The sequence below is a fragment of the Salvelinus namaycush genome, chromosome 3, assembly GCF_016432855.1.
Source record: "Salvelinus namaycush isolate Seneca chromosome 3, SaNama_1.0, whole genome shotgun sequence".
NCBI lineage: Eukaryota > Metazoa > Chordata > Actinopteri > Salmoniformes > Salmonidae > Salvelinus > Salvelinus namaycush.
The window spans coordinates 18099030-18115834 of NC_052309.1; the positions used below are offsets into that span (position 1 = coordinate 18099030).

The following is a 16805-nucleotide window of genomic DNA, read 5'->3' on the forward strand; positions in this document are numbered from 1 at the left end:
GGGAAACACTGGGGAATTGGTTGGGCTCTTGTTGAAGAGAGAAGTTTGTCCCCGGCTCAGTAAAGCCTCAAACATGTGAATTAATGAGGAGGTGGAACAAACCTCAATTCAAACTGTTGTTAGAAAATAAAACTTAATTTAAAATTGACTAGTTTAAACATAGCCTATAGATAATTAGCAGGCAACGTGCCTTGGTTTGAGGGCAGTGTGGGTTCACTGTCCTGTCGTGTAACAATCACATTTTGGAACAGTGACTACATTCTGACATCACACGCATAAAAAAACTCACGCTGGGCGACTGTTAGAGGTATTTGTAACTCACGCGTTAAATAACATATTTTAGATTCTTGAAAGTAGCCACCCTTTGCCATGATGACAGCACACTCTTGGCATTCTCTCAACCAGCTTCCTGAGGTAGTCACCTGGAATGCATTTCAATTAACAGGTGTGCCTTTTTAAAGGTTAATTTGTGGAATTTCTTTCCTTCTTAATGCATTTGAGCCAAACAGTCCTGTTTTGACACGGTAGGGGTGGTATACAGAAGATTGCCCTATTTGGTTAAAGACCAAGTCCATATTATGGCAAGAACAGCTCAAATAAGCAAAGAGAAATGACAGTCCATCATTACTTTAAGACATGAAGGTCAGTCAATTTGGAACATTTCAAGAACTTTAAAAGTTTCTTCAAGTGCAGTTGCAAAAACTATCAAGTGTTATGATGAAACTGGCTCTCATGAGGACTGCCACAGGAAAGGAAGACCCAGAGTTACCTCTGCTGCAGAGGATAAGTTCATTAGAGTTACCAACCTGAGATATTGCAGCCCAAATAAATACTTCACAGAGTTCAAGTAAGAGACACATCTCAACATCAACTGTTCAGAGGAGACTGTGTGAATCAGCTCTTCATGGTTGAATTGCTCCAAGAAACCACGACTAAAGGACACCAATAAGAAGAAGAGACTTGCTTGGGCCAAGAAACACGAGCCATGGACAGTAGACCGGTGGAAATCTGACCTTTGGTCTGATGAGTCCAAATTTGAGATTTTGAGTGTCTTTGTGAGACGCAGAGTAGGTGAACGGATGATCTCCGCATGTGTGGTTCCCATTGTGAAGTATGGGGGAGATGGTGTGGGGGTGCTTTGCTGTTGACACTGTCAGTGATTTATTTAGAATTCAAGGCACACTTAACCAGCATGGCTACCACAGCATTCGGCAGCGATACGCCTTCCCATCTGGTTTGTCCCACTATCATTTGTTTTTCAACAGGACAATGACCCAACACACCTCCAGGCTGTGTAAGGGCTATTTGACCAAGAAGGAGAGTGATGGGGTGCTGCATCAGATGACTTGGCCTCCACAATCACCCAACCTCAACCCAATTGAGATGGTTTGGGATGAGTTGGACCGCAGAGTGAAGGAAAAGCAGCCAACAAGTGCTCAGCATATGTGGGAGCTCCTTCAAGACTGTTGTTAAAGCATTCCAGGTGAAGCTGGTTGAGAAACTGCCAAGAGTGTGCAAAGCTGTCATCAAGGCATAGAGTGGCTACTGTACTTTGAAGAATCTAAAATATATTTTGGTTACTACACGATTCCATATGTGTTATTTCATAGTTTTGATGTCTTCACTATTATTCTACAATGTAGAAAATAGTAAAAGAAAAAAGAAAAACCCTTGAATGAGTAGGTGTGTCCAAACGTTTGGCAATATATTACTTTTCCATATGGGAGGTTACATTAGTTGGTGTGTTTTACCCTCTTTTGCATTAAGAGGACATGATTGCACTTTGTGTTGTATAAACCTGTCACTTTCTTTTTTATTTCCTACTGCCACTCGAAATGTGTTTATTCTTAATTTCTGTACTTAGTGGATGCTTATTTCATTTTTTAGAGCTTTGATTCAAACCATGGTACATATTTCATAACAGGACTACATAGGTAGGACCTGACTTTCTTATTTGCTTAATTAATGTTGCAATTTGAAATCTAGGGAGTAGTGTCACATTCACGTGCGTCATACTTTATTGAACTGTGAACAAGCTCCACCTTCCCTAAACTATAACTGTTATGTGGTTTGAGTTGTGTTGCCTCGTGGCCACGTGTCCGCCCCTAATGTCAGCTCTGTATCCCCCCAGCAGCTGCGTGTGGAGGCTTCATTACCAAGCTTAATGGCTCCATCACCACTCCCGGCTGGCCCAAAGAATACCCCCCCAACAAGAACTGTGTTTGGCAGCTGGTGGCCCCCACACATTACCACATCACCCTGCTGTTTGATGTCTTTGAGACAGAGGGCAACGATGTAAGCATTATAGCCTGAGAACACCCTATAATGCTTACAAATGTTGTGAGTGGTTAGGAATGGGCGTTTACAATGGCCTCACAGTGAAGGTGACCATGAAGATCTCTCCTCATGAGGGAAATGATTGTCTAGTCCTGTAAGCCAGTGTGTGTGTGTGCTGTGGTTTACTTTTAGTTATTCCATAGTACTTGCTCCAGTTCCTCTTGAGGTGTGTCTGACATGTCCTATGTGGTCTCTTCTTCCCTCAGGTGTGTAAATATGATTATGTGGAGGTGAGGAGTGGACTGACCGCTGACTCCAGGCTTCATGGGAAGTTTTGTGGAACAGAGAAACCAGAAACCGTCACCTCCCAATACAACAACATGCGCATTGAGTTCAAATCAGACAACACAGTGTCAAAGAAAGGCTTCAAAGCCCAATTCTTCTCTGGTAAGCCTTACATTTTTTTGTTGTTGCAACAAACATACTTTAAATGTATGTTTAAAGTATATGGTCAATGGTTCGAACAGTCTAGTGTCACTAAGGGTTTACTGTAGGTGGGTTTAGCAATTTCTGACAATGTTCTGTTCCCATGCAGACAAGGACGAGTGCTCTAAGGAGAACGGAGGCTGCCAACAAGAGTGTGTCAATACCTTCGGGAGCTACAGTTGTCAGTGTCGCAGTGGCTTTGTGCTACATGACAATAAACATGACTGCAAGGAAGGTACAGGATAACTCCTATTTTAATGGATTTATCCATACATTTACATAGAGCTATTTCTGTTCATACATGTACCTATCCATATTTATCCATCCAGTATTTACATACAGCCCTTGACATCCTATTTTACATGGATTATGACATCAAAGAGTTGGGGATAGGATATGTCCTCTTGGATTACTGATTGAATCAGCAATGTTTATCTTTCAGCTGGCTGTGATCATGTGGTGAGCAGTGTGTTAGGCACCATCACCAGCCCCAACTGGCCTGACAAATACCCCAGCAAGAAGGCCTGTACCTGGGCCCTCTCCACCACCCCAGGCCACCGCATCAAAATCGTACGTTTACTGCTGTGTCATGATCAAACCAAGTCAAAATTCATTTGTCACATGCTTCGTAAACAACAGGTGTAGACTAACAGTGAAATGCTTACTTACGGGCCCTTCCCAACAATGCAGAGAGAGAAATAATAACACAAGGAATAAATACTCAATGAGTAACGATAACTTGGCTATATACACAGGGTACCAGTACTGAGTCGATGTGCAGGAGTACAAGGTAATTGAGGTAGAAATGTACATATATGTAGGGATTGGCATAGTTTTAATGACACCTCTTATGTAATGCTTACAATTTACATTATAACGGTATATAGTCATTAGTGGAAGATGGGTCATGTAGATTATTACTGTTGTTAATAGCTCACCACCTACCTCACTGAAACTACATAAACTTTTAAGGCTTTCAATGAGATCGACATGGAGGCTCATCTGGAGTGTGCCTACGACCACCTGGAGATCTACGATGGGCAGGATGGCCGGTCCCCCAGTCTGGGACGCTTCTGTGGCATCAAGAAACCCTCGCCAGTCATCTCCAGCGGCAACGAGATGTTTCTGCGCTTCTTCTCTGACAACTCAGTCCAGAAGAGAGGCTTTGAGGCTTCACACAGTGCAGGTCGGTGACACATACAGTGGCATTAGCATTTTTTGATACCAGAAGGAAAAGGATTGAAATGGATAATTCTCATTGGTGCACACGGGGATATGGTTGAATTGCTAACATGTTGTTTTTATTTCAGAGTGATGAGAATAGTCAACTAATATTCATTGTATAATACATTATTCAACCTTTTTCCATGTAGGTCTGGTCTATCCACCGCCATAACCTATTTAAGATATTGATAATAATTGTTACGTACGCCTCTTGGAGGGTACGCAACAACCTACTACATCTCAACTCCCCGTGGAGTGAAAAAGTATGTGATCGTAGGTGCGGGGAAGGACGACAGAGGCAGAGAAAAATCCTATTTACAGGGAAATTAATAGTCCTTAACACGGTAATATGGGGAAAAGGGTCTTGACGGAACCAAAGCAAAGAAAGTAAAATTAAGGAGTCCCCTCCTACCTTACCACTTCTTACCTAACCTTTAGCACCACCCGGCACGCTAACCAAAATACATGGGGTGATCCGCCCAGGCCTTACATAGTGTGCATAGACAGATTAAATAGTACGGGTTATGTTTGCCCGCAGGCCTCTTGCCTAAACACTCCCAAGGTGTGTTCCCCTTCCCCCCCTGGAAACAAATGAAACTGAATAATTTACGTGAACAATTTCAATTAACCAAAAACACTAAGTCCTTTTGGCATACAAACCTTTGAAGGAGCGGCTACAAAATAATAACAACAAAACTTTCACTGACCAACAACCAACACAGGACATAAAAAGAAGCTATCCTCCATGACGAAGGAACACTGGCTTTTATCAAGCTGGAGAAGGCATTCTTAATTGAAGAGACAGCCGTTTCCCCTAACGAGGGGGGGGGGTCAGAGCTCAAATCAGCGATGGGGCCGACCAATCAGCTGCTTTAGGATTCCAGGAAGCCATTTCCTGATTTACACACACATACAAACCAACAACACAGAAACTGGGGAGCGTAACAATAATAATCATCCATTAACCCCAGCAGACCAGATAAGTGGTATTCATTCATCTTACCAAGGTCTTTGATCCAGTTTTGTCCCTCAGATCAATCAAAAAGGCTTGCGTTTTCTCAAAGACAACTCTAATTACTGGGAGGTTGAAAAGGATGTGCAACAAGGATTTGATCCTGGGACCATTGTTTACCTCCATCATTAATGATAATCTCTCTGTGTCTACTGATGCAAATGTATTCTTGTATGCTGATGTCAATGTCTCTGGTTTTTGATTCTCATCTTGTCTTGGTATTATATTATCCCTATTTTTTTCACCTTTATTTAACCAGGTAGGCTAGTTGAGAACAAGTTCTCATTTGCAACTGCGACCTGGCCAAGATAAAGCATAGCAATTCGACACATACAACAACACAGAGTTACACATGGAATAAACAAAACATAGTCAATAATACAGTAGAACAAAAGAAAACAAAAAGTCTATATACAGTGAGTGCAAATGAGGTAAGATAAGGGAGTTAAGGCAGTAAATAGGCCATGGTGGCGAAGTAATTACAATATAGCAATTAAAACACTGGAATGGTAGATGTGCAGAAGATGAATGTGCAAGTAGAGATACTGGGGTGCAAAGGAGCAAGATAAATAAATAAATACAGTATGGGGATGAGGTAGGTAGATAGATGGGCTGTTTAGAGATGGGCTATGTACAGGTGCAGTGATCTGTGAGCTGCTCTGACAGCTGGTGCTTCAAGCTAGTGAGGCAGATATGAGTCTCCAGCTTCAGAGATTTTTGCCATTCGTTCCAGTCATTGGCAGCAGAGAACTGGAAGAAAAGACGACCAAAGGAGGAATTGGCTTTGGGGGTGACCAGTGAGATATACCTGCTGGAGCGCGTGCTACAAGTGGGTGCTGCTATGGTGACCAGTGAGCTGAGATAAGGTGTGACTTTACCTAGCAGAGACTTGTAGAAAACCTGTAGCCATGGCGACGAGTATGAAGCGAGGGCCAACCAACGAGAGCGCACAGGTCGCAATGGTAGGTAGTATATGGGGCTTTGGTGACAAAACGGATGGCACTGTGATAGACTGCATCCAGTTTGTTGAGTAGAGTGTTGGAGGCAATTTTATAGATGACATCACCGAAGTCGAGGATCGGTAGGATGGTCAGTTTTACGAGGGTATGTTTGGCAGCATGAGTGAAGGATGCTTTGTTGCCATATAGGAGGCCAATTCTAGATTTAATTTTGGATTGGAGATGCTTAATGTGAGTCTGGAAGGAGAGTTTACAGTTTAACCAGACCAGATCCCTGGTCTGGTTAGATCCCTAACGTACATTATGTTTGTAATGTGTGATTCAGCAGGCAGCGTGACAACATCTACATTTTTTGTCAGGACCCATGAATAATGAGATATGAATTCATTAGTACGATTGGGGGTGACAATGCCCATGTTGCCACCTGAATTTGTGGTTTTTGGTCTCTCAACTAAGAAAACAAAGGGACAATAGATCAGCTTTTTCAGATGGGTATAATGTTATAGAAGAAACACTGCCTTTCAGATAATTATTTGTTGATAAATGGGACATTCCATATCTCAATGAGTTCCTTCTCTGGGGCTCTGTCTCTTTTTTGTGGCTGTGTGTTCTCAGAGTGTGGAGGAAGCCTGAAAGCTGAGGTCAAGACCAAAGATCTTTATTCGCACGCCCAGTTTGGGGATAACAACTACCCAGGGGCGTCTGACTGCCAGTGGGTGGTCTCCGCTGAGAAGGGCTATGGAGTAGAGCTCATCTTCCAAACCTTTGAGATCGAGGAAGAGGCAGACTGCGGCTATGATTACATTGAACTATTTGACGGTGCTGATGTCAAGGCCCCAAGGCTTGGTCGCTACTGTGGATCTGGGGTAAGGATGACAAAAGGTTTCAGTACACCTACTAGACTGTAACAGCTACTGTACATATATAGTGCTACTGTATGTAGCACTTCACAAAATGCCAGGGGTGTTTGCCTACTTAAATAATTGACAGGTATAAGATAATCTTTCTCTCTCTCTCTTTTTATTTATCTTCCAGCCTCCTGAGGAAATCTACTCTGCTGGGGATGCCATTGTTATAAAGTTCCATTCTGATGACACCATCAATAAGAAGGGCTTCCATGTACGGTACACGAGCACAAAGTTCCAAGACACATTGCACACAAGCAAGTGAACCCCTCTTTACCGAGACTTAATAGGAGACTGTGCACCCCAAAGCGTTGACACTCCCAGTTCCCTAAGAGGAGCGGATGCTTGGATAGCTGCCCCCCCCATACCCCACTCCGCTCAAAGCCAGCTGTAAGGAGTCAAGCCATGCAGCAGTAGAGAGCGTTTTCAAGTTTGTATCATTTAGATTAGGGAGGGTGGACGAGAGAGTGGATATGTGTGGGAGACCTGAAATGAATTCCCCAAAAGTTTGTCATTTCCTCAAGATAACAAAAAGGATCCCACAGGCCTGTAAGGATCAGTGGGATGGTGGTATAACTATGTAGGATACAGGATTATCAGGGTTTAATGGAATACTCCCAAGGTCCCCGACCACCTCCTAACTTGAAATCCAGCTGAGCCCTAACTTCTTGGGAAGATAACCTTCCCACCTTGCCTTGGTTTCTAAATATGTCTATTTACTCTTTGACTTAATTCTTGGCACTATACTGTGTATCATTGAGGGTTGCACATTGATGATTAGGAAAGACGGATAGAACCGGGGAAATTTGTTTTGAGCACACAGTTGTAATTAGTATGGTCTTGCAATGCAGAACAGGTATGATTCCCCCCCCCCCCCCCCCCCACACATGATTGATGTTAGCAGAACAAGAAAAATGAACATGTGTTGTTATTCTTTTCAAGGGCTAGGCTAATAAATATAGATACATGTAGATTAAGGTGGTGGTCTGTTCTTTTCCAATTGTTTTTATGATTTGTCCCAAATAAAGACTCCCCTACGTACAGTTGAAGTCGGAAGTTTACATACACTTAGGTTGGAGTCATTAAAACTTGTTTTTCAACCACTCCACAAATTTCTTGTTAACAAACCATAGTTTTGGCAAGTCGGTTAGGACATCTACGTTGTGCATGACACAAGTAATGTTTCCAACAATTGTTTACAGACAGATTTTTTCACTTATAATTCACTGTATCACAATTCCAGTTGGTCAGAAGTTTACATACACTAAGTTGACTGTGCCTTTAAACAGCTTGAAAAATTCCAGAAAATGATGTCATGGCTTTAGAAACTTCTGATAGGCTAATTGACATCAGTTGAGTCAATTGGAGGTGTACCTGTGGATGTATTTCAAGGCCTACCTTCAAACTCAGTGCCTCTTTGCTTGACTTCATGGGAAAATCAAAAGAAATCAGCCAAGACCTCCGGAAAAAAATGGACCTCCACAAGTCTGGTTCATCCTTGGAACAAATTTCCAAACGCTGAAGGTACCACGTTCATCTGTACAAACAATAGTACGCAAGTATAAACACCATGGGACCACGCAGCCGTCATACCGCTCAGGAAGGAGACTCGTTCTGTCTCCTAGAGATTAAAGTACTTTGTTGTGAAAAGTGCAAATCAATCCCAGAACAACAGCAAAGGACCTTGTGAAGATGCTGGATTAAACAGGTACAAAAGTATCTATATCCACAGTAAAACGAGTCCTATATTGACATAACCTGAAAGGCCGCTCAGCAAGGAAGAAACCACTGCTCCAAAACCGCCATAAAAAAGACAGACTACGGTTTGCAACTGCACATGGGGACAAAGATCGTACTTTTTGGAGAAATGTCCTCTGGTCTGATGAAACAAAAATAAAACTGTTTGGCCATAATGACCATCGTTATGTTTGGAGGAAAACGGGGGAGGCTTGCAAGCCAAAGAACAACATCCCAACCATGAAGCATGGGGGTGGCAGCATCATGTTGTGGGGGTGCTTTGCTGCAGGAGGGACTGGTCCACTTCACAAAATAGATGGCATCATGAGGCAGGAAAATTATGTGGATATATTGAAGCAACATCTCAAGACATCAGTCAGGAAGTTAAAGCTTGGTCGCAAATGGGTCTTCCAAATAGACAATGACCCCAAGCATACTTCCAAAGTTGTGTAAAAATGGCTTAAGGACAACCAAGGTATTGGAGTGGCCATCACAAAGCCCTGACCTCCATCCTATAGAACATTTGTGGGTAGACCTGAAAAAGTGTGCGAGGAAGGAGGTCTACAAACCTGACCCAAGTTACACCAGCTCTGTCAGGAGGAATGGGCCAAAATTCACCCAACTTATTGTGGGAAGCTTGTGGAAGGCTACCCAAAACGTTTGACCGAAGTTTGTCACGATGTGCACAACTGGTTGAAGGTAAGTCAGGTGCAGGAGAGCAGAGATGGGTGATAACAGGCGCACTTTATTCATTCCCAAGGAAAACAGCGATAACGCCCAAAGTACAAAAACGGTACAATAAACAAAACACACGGGTCAAACACATACCCGGTGCAAACCAGCCTTTTGCGAACCACACGTAACAAACAAACAATTCCATACACAGACATGGGGGGAACAGAGGGTAAAATACATTTAGTCAGATGAGGGAATGTGAACCAGATGTGCGGAAAACCAAGACAAAACAAATGGAAAATGAAAAGTGGAGCGGCGATGGCTAGAAGACCGGTGACGTCGACCGCTGAACGCCGCCCGAACAAGGAGAGGGACCGACTTCGCGAGAAGTCGTGACAAAGTTCAACAATTTTAAAGGCAATGCTACCCAATACTAATTGAGTGTATGTAAACTTCTGATCTGCTGGGAATGTGATGAAATAAATAAAAGCTGAAATAAATCATTCTCTCTACTATTATTCTGACATTTCACATTCTTAAAATAAAGTGGTGATCCTAACTGACCTAAAACAGTGGGTTTTTACTCGGATTAAATGTCAGGAATTGTGAAAAACTGAGCATAACTGTATTTGGCTAAGGTGTATGTAAACTTCCGACTTCAACTGTATTTATTTGGACAGTGAAGCTAAAACATTTCATTTGGCTCGACACTCCATTTTGGATTTGAGATCAAATGTTTTATATGAGGTGACAGTTCAGAATGTCACCTTTTATTTGAGGGTATTTTCATACATATCTCTTTTACCGTTTAGAAATTGAAGCACTTAATTTACCTAGTCCCCCCATTTGAAGGTGTCATAAGTATTTGGACAAATTCACTTATAACGTATTAAAGTAGTCAATCATTGTATTATTTGGTCCCATATTCCTAGCGCACAATTACTACATCAAGCTTGTGACTCTACAAACTTGTTGGATGCATTTGTAGTTTGCTTTGGTTGTGTTTCAGATCATTTTGTGCCCAATAGAAATGAATGGAGATAATGTATTGTGTCCATGTCACGGCCATTGTAAGAAGTGGACCAAGGTGCAGCGTGGTGAGCGTACATATTCCTTTTATTTAGAAAATGACGCCAACAAAACAGCAAACAAAAAAAACAACCGTGAAGCTTACAGGGCTAAGTGCCACTAACAAAGTCAACTACCCACAACGAAAGGAGGGAAAAAGGGCTACCTAAGTATGGCTCCCAATCAGAGACAACGATAGACAGCTGTCCCTGATTGAGAACCATACCTGGCCAAAACATAGAAACACAAAATCGTAGAAAAAAAAACATAGAATGCCCAACCCAAATCACACCCTGACCAAACTAAATAGACATAAAAAGGCTCTCTAAGGTCAGGGCGTGACAGTCATTTTGGAGTCACTTTTATTGTAAATAAGAATAGAATATGTTTCCAAGCACTTCTACATTAATGTTGATGCTATCATGGATTATCCTGAATCAATCCTGAATAATGAGTGTGAAAGTTAGAGGCACAAAGATTATACCCCCAAAACATGCTAACCTCTCACTATTACCAATAACAGGGGAGGTTAACATTTTTTGGAGGGTATGATATTTATCATTCTTTAATTTTCTCACTCATCATTATTAATGATTCCTTCATGGTTATCCGTAATCATGGTAGCATCCACATTAATGTAGAAGTGTTAAGAAACAAATGATGTTCTTATTTACAATGAAAGGCACTTCAAAATGACACAATACATTATTTACCATTAATTTCTATTGGGCACAAAATAATCTGAAACACAACTAAAATAAACTGCAAATGCATCACAAGCTTGATGCATTCATTGCGTGCTAGGAATATGGGACCAAAAAATACTACTTTAATACACTGAAAGTGAATTTGTCCAAATATTCAAGACACATTTTCATACTGATCGCCTGTGAGAATTGAACCCACAACCCTGGTGTTGCAAGCGGCATGCTCTAACAACTGAGTCACACGGGACTACTCCTGATGTGTGTGGGTTGTATCAGCCTGCATGTAATTGTATCAGCCTGCATGGTGGAATGAGAATGTTTTCCTCAAAGTGCTACTGCTAATGGTACACACAAAAAAAATCACTGTGCAGGTTTAAACTGCTCGCTCTCTCCCGCTCTTTCTTGATTAGTCAGGGATTTCTCGGACGTGGTCCATCAATTTTATTCCAATAATTTTGACGCATTACTCAGCTCGGTTCAATGTAGGTTAAGCCAAAAGGATCACAGGAAGAAAGACTGACACAACTACACAGAAAACTCTTTTCAAATTACCTCTTAATGAGTTTCCTCTTTCCTGTGCTCTGATATGCACAAATCCACCATGCAGAAGTGTGTTAATGCCTGTTACTGTTTGTGCTGAGACTGTCCAGATCAAATAACAGGTTCTATTTCAACACAGAGACACAAAACAAATTATTATTTATTTTGAATGGTACAGTATCGTGAGGTGAACGTTTGTAATACTGATGATATCCAAAATTCATTAAAAGATTATTATTATGCATTAAAGATTACTTATTAAAATAGTTGCCGCATTTTTGTCTCAAAATATTAAACTGCCGTACATTGTACACGATAAGGAAATTTTGTATTCATCATTCTGTTAACGCCAGTCACGTACAATTCACACTGTAATACTGCAAAAGGTTATTGCGCATACATACATTTAACAAACCTTGATGGTGAAGCTCTGGCCCACATCAAGATTACATTTAAAAAATATATTATTTACAGTTGGCCTGCTTACTCTCTCTAACATCTCAAACAATATGACGGTAGTATTTTGTGTCAGTTGTTTTAGGGTGTTTTAGCACCACACCAGTGTAAGGATGGCCTCAGGCTTTGCGAGGAATAGATAAGTGCCGCGGCTGTCAGATTTTGGGAAGGAAAACTTTGAGGGGCTCATTCTCATGCACTTTATCTAGGAATCCCAGATTGAAGTAGGGGTACAACGTCTCTGTGAAGGTTTCACGGAACGTATAGAGATGTGTCATGCTCTCTGCATTGTAGAAAGACACCAGACCCCTCTTATAATCCAGATATACACCTATCCTAGCCAGAGGCTCCTCCAGTGAAAGCACAGTAGGGGGCGATGTACAGGCCATGTACTGTATTCCATAGGACAGGGACAGGGTCCAAAAGCCATTGGCCGGCAAGGCTTTGATTACTCCCTTCCTCGATACAGTTTCTCTAGCCACACCCACGGTCCACACAGTGCTGCTGTAGACCTCTATCTCCCAGTAGTGGCGGCCGTGGGTGAAGCCCTGACTGCCCAACAGGGACAATGCAGCATTGAAGCGGTTGGGGTTGTCCTGGACAGAGTGGTTGAAGGTCTGGTAGCGGACACAGGTGAGGGAGGAGGTCAGGCTAAGCCAGGGGTTGGCTGTGCTCGAATTCAAGGTGATGGCGGCCGGAACTGAGAATAAGGGAAAATAAGTTGGTCAAGTTAGGTATTGCATGGTTTTACATGCCATAACACAGATACAAAGCGTTACAATGTGAATACAATATAATTCTCAGTAGCAGTTTCAACTTTACATTTTAAATAACAAAACAACTGTCAAGTAGTCATTTCTGGGCAATTCATGTATGTTGCAGAGGACAAATAGTTGCCGAAAGCTCCTGAATTATTGCTCCTGAGTGCTGTAATTGTCAGTCACTCTACTAAAGGTTCAGTGGAGGCTGCTGAGGGGAGGACAGCTCATAATAATGGCTGGAATGGAGTCATTGGAATGGTATCAAACGTGGTTTCCATGTGATTGATACCATTCCATTGACTCCATTTCAACCATTACTATGAGCCTTCCTCCCCTCAGCAAGCCTCCACTGTAAAGGTTAATGCCTTACAGTACCTGGGTAGATGCTTCCTTTCAGTGATTTCCACACTCGGTACTGCAGGGGCCCTGCGAACCGACCCTCACACAGGCTTGGGGCCGTGAGAGTAGGCTTTTCAAACTTGGGCGTCGGCCTGCCAAAGGCAACACAAGCTTCAGACAATACATATCAGAAACATGAAAACTCCATTATGGAATAACAATCTAAAACGTCCCACGTCCCATCACACACTCACCTCTGGACCAGGGTCTTGATATTCTGGGACGAGACAGGAAAAACAGAGGGGAGAGTGTGCTGATTAGTTTTGGCATTGGGTAAAAAGAGAGAAAGCAGTTTTTCACATGACATCAGTGTCTGAGCTCACGCTATCCCGGCCCTGTGGGATCTCCCAGTGGTTGGGGGAAAGTCCCTGGGTCTGAGCCTGCTTTCCCTATAATCTCCTTATCCTCACCATCGACCAGGAGTGAGGTCATGGGCCCACATCCTGCCTGTGCTCCACCCTGAAGGGTTCTTCCCTGCACTCTGGAGGGCCATTGTGTGTATTGTATGTGTTTGTCATTGATAAGGGTCTTGTCCTTATCAAGGATGATGCTGAGTGAATTTCCCAAGTTGCGATCAATGAAGTACTACTCTACTCATTGCTATCAGAAAGACCTTCCTGTAGAATGTCTAGAATGGTTACTTACTAACTTATTACAGCAGATGTAAATGTCTAGAAGTGTGCAAGATAGTTTTGTCCTCCCATCCAGTACATAACTTTCAAACAGCACAAGCAAAATAACATAAAATCTAACCTAAAACCTTTCAGTGCAAAACTCATATTTTTCACATTCCCCCATCAAGGAGGTTCATTGAGTTACTTCTCATGTGAAATTCCACCAGCCTAGAATTACCCTGTCTCTCACCCGCAGCAATGTAAAGGGGTCCTGTTCCCTCAGCTTGTCCTCGATCTCATTCAGGGCCCTCTGCAGACGGCAGACCTCCACACAGAGCAGGGCCTTGTGTTCGTCCAGCCTGATCAGCTCCCTGCGCTCCTCTGTCTTCAGCTTCACCTGCAGCAGCTTCTCTTCCTGGTATAGGAACTGGTGCAGGTCGCTGAACTGGGCCTCGATGCGCTGCTTCAGGTCTGCCGTGTGCTCCTGGGGGGACAGAAAGTGTGTGGGGTGTTTTTTTTTGGGGGGGGGGGGGTCATTAGCAATGGAAGTTAGTTCGAGAGGGTCAAGGTTTATGAGACACTCAAGGTTTAATTGCAATGTACAGATTGTTACAAGCTGTAGATACTAGAGCGTCTCACCTTGAGCTTCTTGACCTCGTCCTCAGTCTCTCTCTCACACTGCAGGGCCGTGTTCAGCTCCCCTTTCAGAGAGTCCATGGAACTGCTGAGAGACGCCTGCATGGCCAGAAAAAAGCAGCAGCATGACTCTAAGTCAGCATCAGCCTTCTGTTCTCTACACCAGGCCTTACAGTAAATACAGTAATCTGCTCTTGGAGTGAGTCTGGAATATGAATGTTATGGGAAACAAGCCGGATGCAACTCTTAACAAGAGAATGTGGGGTGAATAATGAGCAGTTTGTCTTACAGAAAAAAGTGACACGTAAAGTGATGTGACAAATCATTGACATTGTAGTTGTTGATGCCAAGTCACTTTGTTTTTTTTGTGCAACATTTGATCAAATCAACTTTTTGCTTCAATTCCTCCCAAGCAAAATTCTACTGCTCAGTCCATAGCACCACCTGTCTTCAATTTCCCCTGCAACTGGGACCCTTGGTTTAGTTGTTTTTTAACCCTGAGCTAAGCCTTTTACTAGCATTCTTTGAAAAATGTAAGAGTGTAACAAGGCAACACAAGTCAAGTAGAATTTGGACTTACCCTGTATCTCTGCTGTGCCTCTTGGACACACACCATGTTGTGGTTCCGGTGCTCCTGAGAGAGTCCACACACCAGACACAACAGCTCTTGGTCCTCCTCACAGTAGAGCTTCAGCTCCTCTCGGTGCCGGCCACAGCATGGGGCAGGAGCAGGAGCAAGGCTCCTCTCTGGTACCCCCGTGTCCCCCAGCAGCCCCTCTCTTTCCTCCAGGCCCTGGCAGTAGCTCTCCACTATGTTACCAACTATGCGGTTGGGCCGGTAGCTCTGGCCAGGGAAGACCTTCCTGCACTGGGGACAGGATCCAGACCCCCCCTGGACCTGGCCTCTGGGGCCCGTCCAGTAGCCAGCGATACATGCCTGGCAGAAGGTGTGGTCACAGGGCAGGGAGACAGGCTGCTTGAAGAGGTCCAGGCAGATAGAACAGGTCAGGTCTCGGCTGAGTCGCTGTGCTGAGCTCTTGGATACTTGCCCAGCCATACTAGACAACCTCTGACAACCTCAGCCATACTAGACAACCTTCCTTTGTAGTTTGCATTGGAAGCTACCCCTCCCTGTATTTGGAACTTTTCTTGTCTGACTTCTCCACCTCGACGTTGTGTGGAGACGTTAACTGGAGTTTCTCCACCTCTCTGTGATTCTTACTCCTTATGTTCATTCCTTCTTTCAGACTTCTCGTTTTTTTGTGCTGGATTGAAAGCTTTTGAGACGTCCTCCTTCTCCTGAGTGTTTGGGTCCTCTCTGTCTGGTCTCCACTCTGACTCGGCTCAGTCTTCCTGTTGACTGTGGGAAAGGAAGAGGCTGGTGAGGAGGCGGCCTCTCTGTTGCTCCATCCCAGATAGGCAGGGGTGCTCTGTGGGCCCCCTTGTAAACTCCCCCTCTGACGTCAGAGCTACAGTCAGGAAACTAAGGCAGGCCAGCCATGGTCATTCTGTGCTCTGATTGTTAGTGTAGAGAAGTTATGGTGGTAACTGCAGTGCAGTCCTGCTTCTTGAGCAGAATAGGGTTGTTAATAATCCACTTTACTATAGCGCTTAGTTACTGGAATCAGTTAATCCCTAGTGTGTGTGTGTGTGTGTGTGTGTGTGTGTGTGTGTGTGTGTGTGTGTGTGTGTGTGTGTGTGTGTGTGTGTGTGTGTGTGTGTGTGTGTGTGTGTGTGTGTGTGTGTGTGTGTGTGTGTGTGTGTGTGTGTGTGTGTGTTTAGGCCTACAGTATTGTATGTGAAAACTTTTAGTCAAAACAGATGTGCCCTATTTTTTCTTTAGCTGGCTGGAAAACAACCTACATTTTGCATGACAGTAAACAATGGTATTAAATTATTTCAAAGATCCATATACTGTAACAAAACTGACAAAATATATAATCAACTGGCAGAAAATGTATAAAAAATATAGAAGTGAACAGTGATGGCTGTTCTCTATAAACTCCTAAGTGTGGGAGCCCACTGTGCTTAAAGAGTACCTTGAAGTGTACTCGCACATCTGGAGCTCCAGTCAGCTATAGCCAACTACACCCATGGTCATGTGAGTACCCAAACAGGTTTTTCATAACTGAACTTTCCAATAGAAGTGTGTGAATTTATCAAATCAAATTTTATTGGTCACATACACATATTTAGCAGATATTATTGTGGGTGTAGCAAAATGCTCCTAGTTCCAACAGCGCAGTAGTATCAGACAATGTGGGGAGAATAGTTCAAAGCAATTAAGTTCAATAACCAGTACAGTGTCAGCCTGAGCTAGCTGGTTACTTGTAAGCGCACTCCAATGTA

At 43.2% G+C, this 16805-nt stretch overlaps 2 protein-coding genes across 3 annotated transcripts in view; one reads left to right on the forward strand and one right to left on the reverse strand.

Annotated features, from left to right (window-relative positions):
• Positions 1 to 7834, forward strand: part of LOC120045043 (bone morphogenetic protein 1-like) — a 65982-nt gene extending 58148 nt beyond the window's left edge. Inside the window, exons 14-20 of one of the 2 annotated variants that reach the window (XM_038989868.1) lie at positions 2132 to 2295; positions 2544 to 2724; positions 2873 to 2998; positions 3206 to 3333; positions 3736 to 3949; positions 6574 to 6824; positions 6994 to 7834. In XM_038989868.1, the coding sequence (XP_038845796.1) occupies positions 2132 to 2295; positions 2544 to 2724; positions 2873 to 2998; positions 3206 to 3333; positions 3736 to 3949; positions 6574 to 6824; positions 6994 to 7128 (1199 nt within the window). In that variant the 3' untranslated portion in view covers positions 7129 to 7834. The remainder of the gene's footprint in view (positions 1 to 2131; positions 2296 to 2543; positions 2725 to 2872; positions 2999 to 3205; positions 3334 to 3735; positions 3950 to 6573; positions 6825 to 6993) is intronic. The other variant, XM_038989869.1, reaches the window with a different exon arrangement.
• A 3292-nt stretch (positions 7835 to 11126) lies between these two features.
• Positions 11127 to 15786, reverse strand: LOC120045044 (zinc-binding protein A33-like). Its single transcript, XM_038989870.1, has 6 exons — positions 15037 to 15786; positions 14460 to 14555; positions 14071 to 14304; positions 13401 to 13423; positions 13183 to 13298; positions 11127 to 12746 (listed from the first exon to the last, which is right to left on the reverse strand). The coding sequence occupies exons 1-6, from the start codon at positions 15511 to 15513 to the stop codon at positions 12202 to 12204; spliced, it is 1491 nt and encodes a 496-aa protein (XP_038845798.1). The 5' UTR covers positions 15514 to 15786; the 3' UTR covers positions 11127 to 12201.
• Between the last annotated feature and the right edge of the window lie 1019 nt (positions 15787 to 16805).